The 16,758-nt window shown below is 43.1% G+C and overlaps 1 protein-coding gene across 1 annotated transcript in view; it reads right to left on the reverse strand.

Annotated features, from left to right (window-relative positions):
• Window positions 1-16,549, reverse strand: part of LOC134351625 (interleukin-17 receptor A-like) — a 64,132-nt gene extending 47,583 nt beyond the window's left edge. The window contains exon 1 of the mRNA XM_063058024.1: window positions 16,297-16,549. Coding sequence (XP_062914094.1) covers window positions 16,297-16,386 — 90 coding nt within the window. The 5' untranslated portion in view covers window positions 16,387-16,549. The remainder of the gene's footprint in view (window positions 1-16,296) is intronic.
• Window positions 16,550-16,758: the final 209 nt, after the last annotated feature.

Genomic DNA, 16,758 nt, shown 5'->3' on the forward strand with positions numbered 1-16,758 from the left:
TTGTCGCAGCAACAAGGACTGAAGACCCAACTATCCCAGTAGGCAGTATGGATGAAGAAGAGAGAAGAGATATACAGTGGTATGTAAAAGTTTGGGCACCCCTGGGCAAAATTTCTGTTACTGTGAATAGCTAAGCGAGTAAAAAATGACCTGATTTCCAAAAGGCATAAAGTTAAAGATGACACATTTCTTCAATATTTTAAGTAAGATTACTTGTTTATTTCCATCTTTTACAGTTTCAAAACAACAAAAAAGGAAAAGGGCCCAAAGCAAAAGTTTGGGCACCCTGCATGGTCAGTACTTAGTAACACCCCCTTTGGCAAGTATCACAGCTTGTAAATGCTTTTTGTAACCAGCTAAGAGTCTTTCAATTCTTGTTTGGGGCATTTTCACCCATTCTTCCTTGAAAAAGGCTTCTAGTTCTGTGAGATTCTTGAGCTGTCTTGCATGCACTGCTCTTTTGAGGTCTATCCACAGATTCTCGATGATGTTTAGGTCGGGGACTGTGAGGGCCATGGCAAAACCTTCAGCTTGCACCTCTTGAGGTAGTCCATTGTGGATTTTGAGGTGTGTTTAGGATCATTATCCTGTTGTAGAAGCCATCCTCTTTTCATCTTCAGCTTTTTTTTTAAACAGGCGGTGTGATGTTTGCTTCCAGAATTTGCTGGTATTTAATTGAATTCATTCTTCCCTCTACCAGTGAAATGTTCCCCATGCCACTAGCTGCAACACAAGCCCAAAGCATGATCAATCCACCCTCATGCTTAACAGCTGGAGAGGTGTTCTTTTCATGAAATTCTACACCCTTTTTTCTCCAAACATACCTTTGCTCATTGCAGCCAAAAAGTTCTTTCTTAACTTCATCAGTCCACAGGACTTGTTTCCAAAATGCATCAGGCTTGTTCAGATGTTCCTTTGCAAACTTCTGATGCTGAATTTTGTGGTGAGGACACAGGAAAGGTTTTCTTCTGATGACTGTTCCATGAAGGTCATATTTGTGCAGGTGTCTGCACAGTAGAACAGTGCACTACCACTCCAGAGTCTGCTAAATCTTCCTGAAGGTCTTTTGTAGTCAAACGGGGGTTTTGATTTGCCTTTCTAGCAATCCTACGAGCAGTTCTCTCAGAAAGTTTTCTTGGTCTTCCAGACCTCAACTTGATCTGCACCGTTCCTGTTAACTGCCATTTCTTAATTACATTACGAACTGAGGAAAAGGCTACCTAAAAATGCTTTGTTATCTTCTTATAGCCTTTTCCTGCTTTGTGGGCATCATTTATTTTAATTTTCAGAGTGCTAGGCAGCTGCTTAGAGGAGCCCATGGCTGCTGATTGTTGGGACAAGGTTTGAGGAGTCAGGGTATTTATAAAGCTTTGAAATTTGCATCACCTGGCCTTTCCTAACGATGACTGTGAACAAGCCACCACCCTAACACGCTAATTAAGGTCTGAGAACTTGGTAAGAGTTATCTGAGAGCTCAAATCTCTTGGGGTGCCCAAAATTTTGCATGGTGCTCCTTTCCTTTTTTTCATTCTACAATTGTACAAAACAAAAATAATACACTAATCTTGCTTAAGATGTTGAAAAGAATGTTTCATCTTTAACTTTATGACTTTTGTAGATAAATTCATCTTCTACTCACTTAACTATTCACAGTAACAGAAATCTTGACCAGGGGTGCCCAAACTTTTGCATGCCACTGTATTTAATGCAAAGTGCAAATAGTATTCTGGCATCTGTTTTCTAGAAGGACCCCATTCTTCCTTCCCATGTTACCAACACCAGGATAATTTCTCCATGTTCCAGCAGGGTCTGCTATGGTTGTTACCTCCTCCAAAGCCCCCTCCTACTGAACTAATTTCTGCCATTTCCTCCTATAATACACAGGAGGGCAGTATCCATCAGGGCTTGAAGGATTGCAGAATTAGTGCAGCTTTAAAAAAAACACACTTTGTTGGGCTTGAGTAAATGTTCTGCATGATTAATGCAGAATTCTGTGTAAAATTACCTCTAAAATGCCTTTAGTACATTATATGTGTAGCAATATACAATTCAGATGTCTTGCTGCCTACTGCTCGCCTGATCCATAATGCCCCATTCCGTGCCAAGAATGTATCACAAACAATAATTAATAATGATATTGACTGAGACAAAAGTTTGGCAGGACTTTATGACAGCTCAATGTTCACATTAAGGCCAGGTATCAAAATACGTTATTGCACTCCAGTCCATGGAGCTAAACTCTGGCTTAATATTTCCTTTCTGTTTATGTGCTAAGCTTGAGGAACACAAGTCAAATTGACAATTTTTTTAGAACCACATGCATGAGATACCAACTGAAACAATATAATCAAACAGGGAAGTTACTTCAGAAATAATCAATAATACTTCTTGCAAACTGACTTTGAATAGGTTCCTGATGCAAACTATAACGTAATCTTGGGAAACCCCAACATTGCATAATACCTGTGATGACAAACTGTGTTGTTGTTGTTGTAAATTATCCACCCATTTATGAGAAATACTTTGAATTGACAAAATACAAATGGGCATGTTTTGTCAAATTTGCATTTCTGCCAGGAATGTAGTCATGGAAAATAGATCCTATGTGTCACTTCAAATACATGAATTGCTCAATGCTCACTTGAGACAATAACCCATTATCTGAAACAACCTATTGATGCTCTTGTTACAAACTAAAATACTCTGAAGCTTTAGAACATAATCTCCATCTCACTTCTCAGAAGTACCTCCTCCTTGGGTAAAAACTTCCTTATAGCAAATACTCCTAATACGCAAATGTTAGTTCTTTTGTAGCCACAAGCATACACAAACTGTTGCTGTACAAGTACAAAGATAAGGCTCTCACCGTCACCTCAACCACACCACCTAAATAGCAAGGGCTGCTGCAATTGGATCAGACTGCTCTACACAGACATCCGTAGTGCAGTCCAGATCAACGGGTGGGAAACAGACAGCTTCCCCATCAGGTCTGGAGTCAGGCAGGGCTGTCCCCTCTCCCCTGTCTTGTTTGTCTGCTGCATAGAATCCTTTGCGGAAGCCATCAGGAGGGATGAGGGCATAAGAAGGGTGACGCTGCCAGGCAGTGGACGGACCCAAGTGAAAACCTCCCTGTACATGGACGACGTCACCGTCTTCTGCTCTGATCCGAGGTCAGTTCGCAGGTTGATTGGCACCTGCGAACAGTTCGAGCTAGCGTAGGGGGCCAGGGTCAACCGCACGAAGAGCGAAGCCATGCTCTTCGGCAACTGGCCCGACCGATCCAGCATCCCCTTCACCAGCAGGTCTGACCACGTGAAGGTGTTGGGGATCTGGTTCGGAGGGGCTGAGGCGTGCAACAAGAACTGGCAGGAGCGGACTGCCAAGATGAAACAGAAACTGGAACTGTGGGGAGGGCGCTCCCTGTCGATAACGGGCAAGAAGCTGGTAGTCAGGTGTGAGGTGCTCTCAGGGCTGCTGTACTTGGCGCAGGTCTGGCCCGGCCCCCACTCCTACAGCTCGGAAATCACCCGGGCTGTCTTCAGATTCGTCTGGGGATCCAAGATGGAGCGGGTGAGACGGACCGTCATGCACAAGTCCCTGGACAACGGGGGCAAGAACGTCCCCAATGTCGCCCTCACCCTGATGGCCAGCTTCGTATGTGGCTGCATCAGGTTGTGTGTAGAGCCCAGGTATGTGGGCACCAAGTACCACTATGTGCCCAGGTTCTACTTGTCGCCCTGGCTACGAAGGGTGGGTCTGGCCCCACTCCCGCGCAACGCCCCAGTCAGCTGGTCGTTGCCGGCATACCTGTCCTACATAGCAAAGTTCTTCCAGGAGAACGCCTTTGACCACAGGGCCATCAGGCAGTGGTCGGCACGTAGTGTCCTGCAGGCACTGCAGGAGAAGGACGTGATGGACACAGTGGGGTGGTTCCCTGAGCAGACTGTCCAGTTCATCTGGCAAAATGCCTCATCGCCAGATCTAACCAACAGGCACCAAGACCTCGCCTGGCTGGCAGTGAGAGGGGCCCTCCCAGTCGGAGCCCTCCTGTACGCCCGGAACGTCGTCTCCGCACCCCACTGCCCACGGGAGGACTGCAGTGAGGAGGAGTCTGTGACCCACCTCTTTGCACACTGCCAGTTCGCAAAGAGGGTGTGGAGGAGGATGGACGGGCTAGTGTCACGTTTTATCCCCAGCAGCTGCGTAACAGAGGACTCTCTGATCTACGGGCTGTTCCCGGGGACACACACGGAGACCAACATCCGGTGCTGCTGGCAGATCATCAACTCGGTGAAAGACGCTCTTTGGTCGGCCCGAAACTTGATGATCTACCAGCACATGGAGATGTCCGTGGGAGAATGCTGCTGACTGGCACATTCTCGGCTGCAGGAGTACGTGCTGAGGGACGCACTGAAACTCGGTGCAGCCACCGCAAGGGCCCAGTGGGGAAGGACCACGGTATAGGTTTCTCCACCCGTGGGAGTGAGAGGGGTCGGTGAGCGGGGAGTATACCCCTCAACAATGATATGGTAAGCTGAACTACTGGAGTGCCATGTGGGTGGCTATAAATACGGATATGTACTGACTATAATGGAAACGTATGTAAAGGATGAAAAGTTATTGAATAGTTTATTGTACATATTTATTTTTGAATAAAGTATATTTTGAAATAAAAAAAAATTATGAGAAAAGGTTAGAAGGAAAAAAAAATCAGCTCACTCTGCAATCCTGAAGCCGTGCCCTCTTGTCCTGGACTCTCTACCACAGGAAATAACTTTGCCACAACTAATCTGCTCAGGCCTTTTAACATTAGGAATGTTTCTATGTGATCCCCTCATTCTCCTAAACTTCAGGGAATGCAGCCCAAGAGCTGCCAGACGTTCCTCATAAGGTAACCCTTTCATTCCTGGAATCATTCTCATGAATCAACTCCAATGTCAGTATATCCTTTCTAATATAAAGAGCCCAAAACTACACACAATACTCCATGTGGTCTCACAAGTGCCTTATAGAGCCCCAACATCACATCCCTGCTCTTATATTCTATAATAGTCTGCCCGTTTATTTCTTCCACCGAAGTGCATGACGATACACTTTTCAACATTGTATTTCATTTGCCACTTCTTTACCCATTCCCGTAAACTATCTAAGTATCCCTGTAGGCTCTCCTGTTTCCTCAACACTACCCGCTCCTCCACCTATCTTTGTATCATCAGCAAATTTAGCCACATATCCATTAAACCCATAGTCCAAATCATTGACATACATCTTAAAAAGCAGCGTCCTAACATCGACCCCTGTGGAACTCCACTGGTAACCAGCAGTCAGCAGAATAGGAGCAACACTTACAGTACGCTGGAGGAACTAGTCAGCAGAATAGGATCCCTTTATTCCCACTCTCTGTTTTCTGCCGATCAGCCAATGCCCCACCTATGCCAGTAACTCCCCTGTAATTCCATTGGATTTTATCTTGCTAAGCAGCCTCATGTGCGACACCTTGTCAAAGGCCTTCTGAAAATCCAAGTACACCATACCCACTGCATCTCCTTTGTCTACCCTGCTTGTAACTTCCACAAAAAATTGCAATAGGTTAGTCAGGCAGGGTTTTCCTTTCAGGAAACCATGCTGGCTTTGGCATATCTTGTCATGTGCCTCCAGGTACTCCATAATCTCATCCCTAACAATCGATTCTAACAACTTCCCAACCACTGATGTCAGGCTAACAGATCTACAGTTTCCTTTCTGCTGCCTCCCACCCTTCTTAAATAGCGGAGTAACATTTGCAATTTTCCAGTCACCCAGTACAATGCTAGAATCTATTGATTCTTGAAAGGTTATTGTTAATGCCTCTGCAATATCTTCAGCTACCTCCTTCAGAACCTGAGATACATAACTGAAACTGCATGTTTCAGACACACTGCAGCACCTACCAGCAGTGCATTACGATGAGACCCAAGGATCTTTGATCCCATCTTATTCAGAGAAAGACAGTATTAATGTCACACCAGCAGGTAAGCACTACTCAATTTTCATTTAATTGGTCTGAATATTGCTATCCTGGTTTTCTCCTTTCACACAAGTCAGAGTGAGATGAGTGAAAGGGACAGTGGCATAATTAAGCTACAAGCATAGGAATGCAATTAGACAAAAATTATTCAATAAAATTAGGTTTAACATAAAACTTTGTCATAAGTCTCACACAATGTTAAATTAATTTGTCAAACAGCAGAGAAGGTCTTCACAACCACCTTTTGTAATTCTTGTCACTGCAACCATTTCACCTAGTTGTTAATCTGGCAATAATTACCACAGCTAATACACATCTAGAGTTAAATAACCAGGCTACAGCATCGGACTTCAACACTCTGAACCTTGGCTGAATGTCCCAGGTTACATGCCGTATCAGAGGGATAGGAAGGTAGGCAGAGGGAGTGGTGTGGCTCTGCTGGTAAAGAATGGCATCAAATCAGTAGAAAGATGTGCCATAGGATCAGATGTTGAATCCTTGTGGGTTGAGTTAAGAAACTGCAAAGGTAAAAGGATCCCAGTGGCAGTTATATACAAGCCTCCCAACAATAGCTGGGATGTGGACCACAGATTACAATGGGAAATAGCAATGGTGAGTCAAAAGAGCAATGTTATGATGGTCATGGGAGATTTCAACATGCAGGTAGACTGGGAAAATCAGGTTGAAAATCAAGAGTGAGTTTGTGGAATGCCTACAAGATGGCTTTTTAGAGCAGTTTTTAGAGCAGTTTGTTGTTGAGCCTACTAGGGGATCAGCTATACTTGATTGGGTGTTATGCAATGAACCAGAGGTGATTAGGGAGCTTAAGGTAAAACAACCCTTGGGAGACAGTGATCACAACATAATTAAGTTCAACCTGAAATTTGATAGGGAGGAAGTAAAGTCTGACGTAGCAGCATTTCAGTGGATTAAAGGAAATTACAGTGGTATGAAAGAGGAGTTGACCAAAGTAAGTTGGAAGGAGCTGCTGGAAGGGATGTCAGCAGAGCAGCAACGGTGTGAGTTTCTGGGAAAAACGAGGAAGGTGCAGGATAGATGTGTTCCAAAGACAAAGAAATACTCAAATGGCAAAATAGTACAACCATGGCTGACAAGGGAAGTCAAAGCTAAAGTAAAAGCAAAAGTTTTGACACAAAAGTTAGTGTGAGACAGGATTGGGAAGTTTTTAAAAACCTACAGAGAGCAAATAAAAGAAGCATTAGGAGGGGAAAAGATGAAATATGAAAATGAGCTAGCAAACAATATCAAAGTGGATAGTAAAAGCTTTTTCAAGTATGTAAAAAAAGAGATGAGAGTGGATATAAGACTGCCAGAAAATTAGGCCAGAGAAATAATAACGGGGACAAGGAGATGGCAGATAAACTAAATTAGTATTTTGAAAATGATTGGAAAATTGCAAGTATCACTCTACTCTTTAAGAGGAGGAAGGCAGCAGAAAAGAAATCATAGACCAGTTAGCCTGAGCTCAGTGGTTGGGAATTAGTTAGAGTCAATTGTTAAGTATGAGGTTATGGAGTACTTGGTGACACAAAACAAGATAAGACAAAGTCAGCATGTGTTCCTTAAGGGAAAATCTTGACGAATCTGTTGGAATTCTCTGAGGAGACTACAAGTAGGATAAAGGGGATGCAGTGGATGTCATATATTTCGACTTTCAGGAGGCCTTTGACAAGCTGTCACACACGAGGCTGCTTACCAAGTTAAGAAACCACGGTATTACAGGACAGTTACTGCTATGGTTAGAGCATTGGCTGATTGGTAGAAGGCAGAGAGTGGGAATAAAAGGATCCTTTTCCGGTTGGCTGCCAGTGACTAGGAGTGTTCTGCATGGGTCGGTTTTGCGACAGTTTCTTTTTATGCTGTACATAAATGATACAGGTGATGGAATAGATGGCTTTGTTGCCAAGTTTGCAGATGATATGAGGATTGGTGGAGGGGCAAGTAGTATTGAGGAAACAGGTAGGCTGTAGAAGGACTTGAATTAGGAGAATGGGCAAGAAAGTGGCAAATGAAATACAAAGTTGAAAAATGCATGGTCTGCACTTTGGTAGAACAAATAAATGTGCAGATTATTTTCTAAATGGGGAGAAAATCCAAAAATCTGAGGTGCAAAGGGACTTGCAAGTACTTGTGCAGAACATCCTAAGTTTAACTTGCAGGTAGAGTCAGTGGTGAGGAAGGCAAATGCAATGTTAGCATTCATTTCAAGAGGTCTAGAATACAAGAGCAGGGATGTGATGCTGAGGCTTTATAAGGCACTGGTGAGGCCTCACCTTGAGTATTGTGAACAGTTCTGGGCCCCTCATCTTAGAAGAAATATGCTGGCATTGGAGAGGGTCCAGAGGAGGTTCACAAAGATGAGTCCAGGAATGAAAAGGTTATCATACAAGGAACATTTGATAGCTCTGGGTCTGTACTTACTGGAATTTAGAAAGGTGATGGGGGAGTGGGAGATCTCATTGAAACCTTTTGAATGTTAAAAGGCCTAGATAGAGTAGATGTGGAAAGGATGTTTCCTGTGGCGGAGAGTATAGGACAAGAGGGCACAACCTCAGGATAGAAGGGTGTCCATTTAAAACAGAGATGCAGAGAAATTTCATTAGCCAATGGATGGCAAAGTTTTGGAATTTATTACCACAGGCAGCCGTGGAGGCCACGCCACTGGGTGTATTTAAGGCAGAGTTTGATAGGTTTTTGATTGGACAAAGCATCAAAGGTTCTGGGGAGAAGGCCAGGAGTGGGGCTGAGGAGGGGGAAAAAGGATCAGCCATGATTGAATGGCGGAGCACACCCAATGGGCCAAATGGCTTAATTCTACTCCTATGTCTTATGGTCTTATCATTTAAAAATGTTCATGAATTGTTCTTAAAAATCCAGCTTTGTTTGTAGGGTTGTGAATTCTGATTCTGGAACACTTCTAATGGAGTGGAGCTTTTTTATATTTCTCAAGGGACTGGTGGCATCACAGCCCGGTATGGAAGCACTAACGCTCATGAATAGAAAAGCCGTCCCCTTCATTGAGCACATCTACAAGGAGTGCTGCCACAAGAAAGCAGCATCCATTATCAAGGAACCACCATCCGGGTCATGCTCTCTTCTCATTGCTGCCATCCAGGAGGTGGTACAGGAGGCTTAGGTCCCAGGTTCAAAAACAGTTATTACCCTTCAACCATTAGGCCCCTAAACCAGCGTGAGAGTAGAGTTGCTGTTTTGCTTAGTAACATCTTACATAGTCAGTTTTGTTTTGTATTTTTGTAAAGTTCTGACCAAACTGCAGATTCTAACTTCCGGTCAAGCTGACGCCTGTGTACATTGGTCCTATGGTCGACATCTTCTGTATAGATCATGAAACCATCTTTTTCACTTCTTTTATGTCTTTTATATTTGTTTCTCATCTTGAATGTGATGCTGGAACTGTTGGAGCCTGTGTTTTGTTGTCTGGAGATGGTTCGGGTGCTTCAGCGTACTGCAGTCTCTGAGAGGATTCCGGAAAGCAGAGGCAGTGTGAGCGAACCTCATAGTGAGAAGGCTGCAGGATGGCACACGAGCTGATGTCTGACCCCATTTCACTGATTATAGCATCCACTGTCCAACAACTAAAGTGATGAAGGCGATTGAAACATCAAGGTGAGTGTGGAAGTTTGGAGATCGTTTGGGTGTTCCAGCACTCTGAAATCTCTGAAAGGATTCCGGGAGGCAGTGTGCATAAATCTTGTAGTGGGCAGGCTGCAGTACAGGGCACAAGCCGATGCTTGGCTCCATTTTGCCAATTAAAGCTCCCATTGTTCGCCGATCAAAGTGAGGAGGGAGATTGAAGCATTGAAGCGAGTGCAGAGGGTGAGTGCCAGCTGCCTGTCTTTTGATTGGCTGCTCTGTACTGGAGAGGGGAGAGCCTGCCACTGCACCCGGAGAGTATTGCCAAGGTTTTTTTCTGCAGTTTGGATGTGGACTTTGGACTACAGACTCTTTTTTTTTTCAGTCTTATAGTTTTTATATTCTGTCCTGCCCAATCTTCTGTTTTTTTTTTGTGCGGGGAGGGGGATTTTGGGGTTGATGTGCCTGATTCATTTTGTTTATTTTTTTGTGCTGGAGGAGGGACTTTTGGGTGTCGATGTGTCTGTTCCATTTTTTTGTTCTTTGTTTTTACAAAGTGGTGGGATTTGGGGGTTGATAATCACGCCTTTCTTTTCTTTCTTGGTTTCATAGCTGCCCAGAGAAATGAATAATTTCAGAGTTGTATACTTTGATAACAAATGTACCTTTGATTATGATATTAAATGAAAACAGTTAAGGTATAGAGAAGCAATATCTGCATATACATTTTGCCTTTTACACAGTACAACACTTCAATGTACTACAAATAAATCAACATAATGAGATAATGGAACAGAGGACCAAAAACAGAGTGGTAAGTTTGTTGTTTTGTCTTCAGAATGAAAAGCTTTATGAAGAAATTGGCGGAGCTTCCATTATCTACAACAAGCAAACTAGCACCACTAACATATTTTTAACAAAATAGAGCCTACACAAGGGAAATATAAACCCCTCAACATATAAAAATAAATTTCAGAAATAACATCAAGTGCCTAGACCCTCCAACACAAGAAGTGATATGCCAAAATAAAACCGACAATTTAAGGGAGATAATTATCAACGATAGATTTAAGATAGTAATTTAATTCCTGATTGGTCATTCTGAAGCTAAGCAAACTATTTCTGGAACTTTCCACAACAAGAAACCTGTATTTGCAAATTATAGACTGTATAATGTAAGTGTGCTAATAAATACAATGCTGATACCAGCTTGCAGAAGCAGAGACTGGCAACTGGTAAATTATATTATATTCCTGTTGGTAGTGATGAAATGAAATTTAACCTTTTACTTTTGTGCTCAGAAGTCAAAGCCGGACTGTCGTTTACATTCCTGAAACTGTAAACTTTAGTATCTACAGGAGACACTACACTGAGAAAGCAACCATCATCCACACTATCTTTTTGCAGCTCCTCTCAACAAAAATCACAGAAACCTTAAGTCCCACACCACCCAGTTCAAGAATATCTACCTCCCTTGAACCATTTGGTTCTACAAACAACTGGCAAAATCTAAATCACTAATTTGGCAACACCATAACCACTTTCATCATTTTGCACTAACATTTTGTTTTTATTCAAATTGTGTTCTTTCTTGTATAATCTAAACTTTTCTTGTGAATGTTGCTTATATGGTGCTATGTGCCCAAGAAGCTGCCGCAACTAAGCGTACTTGTGCAGATGCCAATAAACTCAATTAACGATATATCTTTGTCTAAAATTACAGGTGAGGAAAGAAGAGAATGTCTTCAACATTATAAGGAAGTGAACTGAATAAAATGAACTGCATTAAACATGACTCAACATAAAAAAGCTAAACACCTCTGATTTGCATATTGAACTTCCCTCAAATTCCCCTTTACAACTTCCAGCCATAAATTCACTGCATTTTTTGCCCTGCCTGAGATAACCAAAGAGAACTTAGAAAACCTCTCTTTTCAGTACATCACAGATTCTAGGGCTGGCCTAGGATTTGAAAATGGAGATATTTGGGCAACATTGTGCGCAGGACTGAGTTTATTAACTGAGCAAAATGGAACCAAATTTATAATGCCTTCACATTTTATTTTAAAATATCAATGTCTAGTTTGGGTCCTTGCAGGAAAGCATGAATGTAACTTGGAACATTTAAGTAAATGTTCCATTCAGGAGTTCGCATGCTGTGGTGTACAAATTTAATGAAAGGGAAAATATAAAATGCAGCGAGGGGAGGGGAAGAAAGGGGAACTTTTTGTTAAACAGAAAAGGAACAGCTCTCATTCTTTATGCATTTTAACTGCTCAGAATTTCTCTGGGTGTCTGAACAGCAATTCACTGTCATTGGTGGTTTGAATCAACAGAGCACTTTAAGAATAAAGGAATGTTGCCAAATTTTGTGTGTAATTGAGCATATGTAATATCTTGTAGTCGTCATCCAATCTACTCCACCCTAATAGCATGCACAATTAGCCTCTTCATTATTCTCACTGCACAATCTTAGCCAATATGATCACATTGGCAATGACTGGCTCCGCTCTCCTGACTTGCACTGCTGTGATAATTACTGTGGTGCAGTTGTTCACTTTACCTTTCAGCATTCTGCTAGCATCTAACAAAACAAGCACTATTATTCTGACAACATTTTACTGAAATCACAGGTCATGTAGGTCACTAAGTGAGACAACAGCCAGGACTGTTGAAAATTAAGCTACCAATAGCTTCCCATTGGCGTTTCTGGTTGAGTGGATTTTCAACAACAACCACACAGTCATTGTCAGCAACACCAAACAATTAATTGTGGACTTCAGGAAGGAGAAATCAGGAGAATACACACTTCCCTCTTCCTTCAGTTAGTCCTGACGAAGGATCTCGGCCTGAAACGTCGACTGCGCCTCTTCCTACAGATGCTGCCTGGCCTGCTGCGTTCACCAGCAACTTTGATGGAGAATACACACTAGACCTCTTTGAGGGGTCAATGGTGTTAAGGGTGAACAGACTTAAATTCCTGGGTGTCAACATCTCCAAGAATCTGTCCAAGATCATGGCTACAATTATGAAGAAAATATACCGGTGGTTCCAGTTTGTCAGTGAGTTTGAGGAGATTTGGTATGTCACCAGAAGCTCTCTGCAAGTTTTTACAGCTGTACGGTGGAGAGTATTCTGACAAGCTGCATCACTGTCTGGTAAGGAGGTACCAATGGGCAGGACTGCAAGAGGCTGCAGAGGGTTGTAACCCTCTTCTACCAGCTCCAGCACAGGCACAATCCTCTCCATCATCAAGGACAACGCCAAGAAGCAGTACCTCAAAGGCAGCATACATCATCAAGAACCCTCACCAACTGGGACATACTCTCTTCTTGTTACTACCATCTGGGAGGAGGTACGGGAGCCTCAAGACTCCCACTCAATGATTCAGGAATACCTACATACCCTCTGCCATCAGATTTTCTAAACAGGCCACGAACACTAGCTTGTTATACTTTTCTTTTTGCACTATTTATTTTGTAATTTATAATAATTTTATGTTTTCTATCGTCTTGCTGCCACAAAACAACAAATTTCACGTTATACAAGACAGCGAGAATAAACCTTATTCTACATTTCCATTCAAAAACAGCATCCCAAATCAGTCTTTCTTCAGCCATACTGTTCATAAACCGGGAATTCATTAGATACATGTGCAAACCAGAAACTTTGCTTATGTACAAAATTAGGAATCGAAAGGTTGAGCATGGTTCTGAATTATGAATCTTTCAATGCAAGGAGTACTGTAGCAAAGGCACATGAGCTGAGGGCATGGATCAACACGTGAAATTATGACATTGTAGCCATTAGTGAGACTTGGTTACAGGAGGGGCAGGGTTGGCAGATTAGTGTTCTGTTTTAGAAGTGATAGAGCAGCAAGAATTAAAGGAGAAGGGGTGGAATTACTAGTCAGGGAAAATGTCATTGCAGTGCTCAGACAGGGCAGACTGAAGAGCTCATCTACTGAGGATACAGGGGAAGAACAAGCAATCTGGATTTTATGGGGAAATACAGCTCTAGCTTGCTTGATCAACGTCATCTGGATAAGCAACAAGAGAAGCTGAAGTACACAAAGCCATAAAATGGTCACTAAGTTTCAAATACTTAAATGTTGCCAATGAAGTGGATGCTACAAAGGCAAAATATGAAGGTAACATTATATCCAACAGTCCAAGTGCAGCAAAGATGGGTCAGACTTAGAAACAGAGAAAACCTACAACACCATACAGGCCCTTCTGCCCGCAAAGCTGTGCTGAACATGTCCTTACTTGAGAAATTACCGAGGGTTACCCATAGCCCTCTATTTTTCTGAGCTCCATGTACCTATCCAGGAGTCTCTTAAAAGACCCTATCGCTTCCGCCTCCACCACCGTCGCCGGCAGCCCATTCCATGTACTCATCATAGTCATAGTCATACTTTATTGATCCCGGGGGAAATTGGTTTTCGTTGCAGTTGCACCATAAATAATTAAATAGTAATAAAACCATAAATAGTTAAATAGTGATATGTAAATTATGCCAGGAAATAAGTCTAGGACCAGCCTATTGGCTCAGGGTGTCTGACCCTCCAAGGGAGGAGTTGTAAAGTTTGATGGCCACAGGCAAGAATGAGCTCCAGTGACGCTCTGTGTTGCCTCTCGGTGGAATGGGTCTCTGGCTGAATGTGCTCCTGTGCCCACCCAGTACATTATGTAGTGGATGGGAGACATTGTCCAAGATGGCATGCAACTTGGACAGCATCCTCTTTTCAGACACCACCATCAGAGAGTCCAGTTCCATCCCCACAACATCACTGGCCTTACGAATGAGTTTGTTGATTCTGTTGGTGTCTGCTACCCTCAGCCTGCTGCCCCAGCACACAACAGCAAACATGATCGCACTGGCCACCACAGACTCGTAGAACATCCTCAACATCACTCATTGTGTAAAAACTTACCCCTGACATCTCCTCTGTACCTGCTTCCAAGCACCTTAAAACTGTGCCCTCTCATGTTAGCCACTTCAGCCCTGGGAAAAAGCCTCTGACTATCCACAGGATAAATGCCTCTCATCATCTTGTACACCTCTATCAGGTTACCTCTCATCCTCTGTCACTCCAAGGAGAAAAGATCGAGTTCACTCAACCTGTTTTCATAAGGCATGCTTCCCAATCCAGGCAACATCCTTGTAAATCTCCTCTGCACCTTTTCTATGGTTTCCACATTCTTCCTGTAGTGAGGCGACCAGAACTGAGCACAGTACTCCAAGTGGGGTCTGACCAGGGTCCTATATAGCTGCAATATTACCTATCGGCTCTTAAACTCAACCCCACGATTGATGAAGGCCAATGCACTGTATGCCTTCTAAACCACAGAGTCAACCTGCGCAGCAGCTTTGAGTGTCCTATGAACTTGGACCCCAAGATCCCTCTGATCCTCCACGCTACCAAGAGTCTTACCATTAATACTATATTCCACCATCATATTTGACCTACTTAGACTGGACTTTTGATCTATCTCATTAGAGAAGAGCAGAAAGACTAAGAGAGAATATTTGAAAGAGGTTTTAAGTATTTACCAAACACTGGAACAGCAGAATCTCCTAGGATTATACACCAACATGCAGGAGGAGACCCTACCCACAGCCATCCTGTCAAAACCTCTGGCATTCTTGCTTCAATCAAGTCATTTCACACAATACTAAACACAAGTGGATACTAACCATGGCTAAAGTCGTTCATCATTGGACAATGTGTACGTCCAAGAATTTCTGGAAACTCCTCTCTGCAATGCATCAAATGCATTAAGTTACTTCATTATCGAAGGAAACCGCAGACATAGTCTCAGCGACACTAAAGCATAACCTCCCAACTTCTGTATTCAATCCTTAAGCAGAAGATATAATTCTGTTCATTTTCCTAATGACTTGCTGTACTTGCATCCAGGCCCTTTGCAAATCATACACAGATCTCACAGCGGAACGATTTTTTCCCCAATCTTTCATCATTTAGAAAATGTATCACTTCTTCCATTTGCCTGATATTTAATTCGTCATGCTTTTTAAACCTTACATTACTCTTTACAATTTCCATTGCCGTGCCTTTAATAAATTTGACAGCCATAGTTTCAGCGCTTACTCTCGTCTTTCATAGTCGTATAAATTTAGGACCCGCAACAATCCTAATAGTACATCTTGCCAACCAGAAAACGCCTACTCTTCGTTTCAAATTTCTTGTTAAATCCCCAAACTTGCTCTCTACATTTATTAAAAAGGACAGCACTTTAGACCGTTTGTGCCTTTATTATTTCACCTTTTCAATCTCATCCACCTTAAAAATAAATTTACACTTCAGATTAAAATGGCTTTGACAGATCCAGTTTTATGAGACATGTTGCTCACGCCATTTATTAATCAAGTTTGGCATGGGCAGTTTAACTCAGTTGGCAGGAGTTTTGCTTCAGTTTAGTATCTCATGCTCTTGTAGAAAAAGGCAAAAACAACTAGAATAGTAAACACATTGCATCAACAGCATTTCAGAGAGACAAGAAAAGTGATTGTCCAAAGTGGCAAATTATCTCCTGGTAACTACCGCGATCTTTCACTACATTGTAGAATTTTGTCCAGTTTATTGGAACTGTTGATAACTCGGAAGTGTCGTGCCCAGGTATAACGCACAACTGCACAGGGCGCCCTACCTGCTGGGAGCAGTCGCCAAGGTACTCCGAAACGGCCAGTTCTCCAACCCACAGGACAACGAGGAAACCTCGCAGCAACGACCGATTCATGGCCAACAGGCTTAAAAAATCAGCCGTACAAGTGATGACTTTTCTAAATATTTCCAGAAGTTTCCAAACAAAAACCGTGCACTTCCTACACAGCAGCAAATCCTAGCGACCCCGCATCTTCCGTCTTCCAAGCCGCCCACGCTTCCGTTATCCTATGGCCTCAACCACCACCCGTCATCACCCCGCCACGGCCCCGCCCACCCTTCCGTCATCAACCTCCGATGGCCTCAACCACCACCCGTCATCATCCCGCCATGGCCCCGCCCATTCGCACGACCTCGGCCCCGCCCACCCGTTCATTATCTCTCACCTTGGCCCCACCCATCCGTCCATCATCTTGGCCCCGCCTACCTGTAGGGTCTCACACTAACT

Source organism: Mobula hypostoma, chromosome 9, assembly GCF_963921235.1.
Source record: "Mobula hypostoma chromosome 9, sMobHyp1.1, whole genome shotgun sequence".
NCBI lineage: Eukaryota > Metazoa > Chordata > Chondrichthyes > Myliobatiformes > Myliobatidae > Mobula > Mobula hypostoma.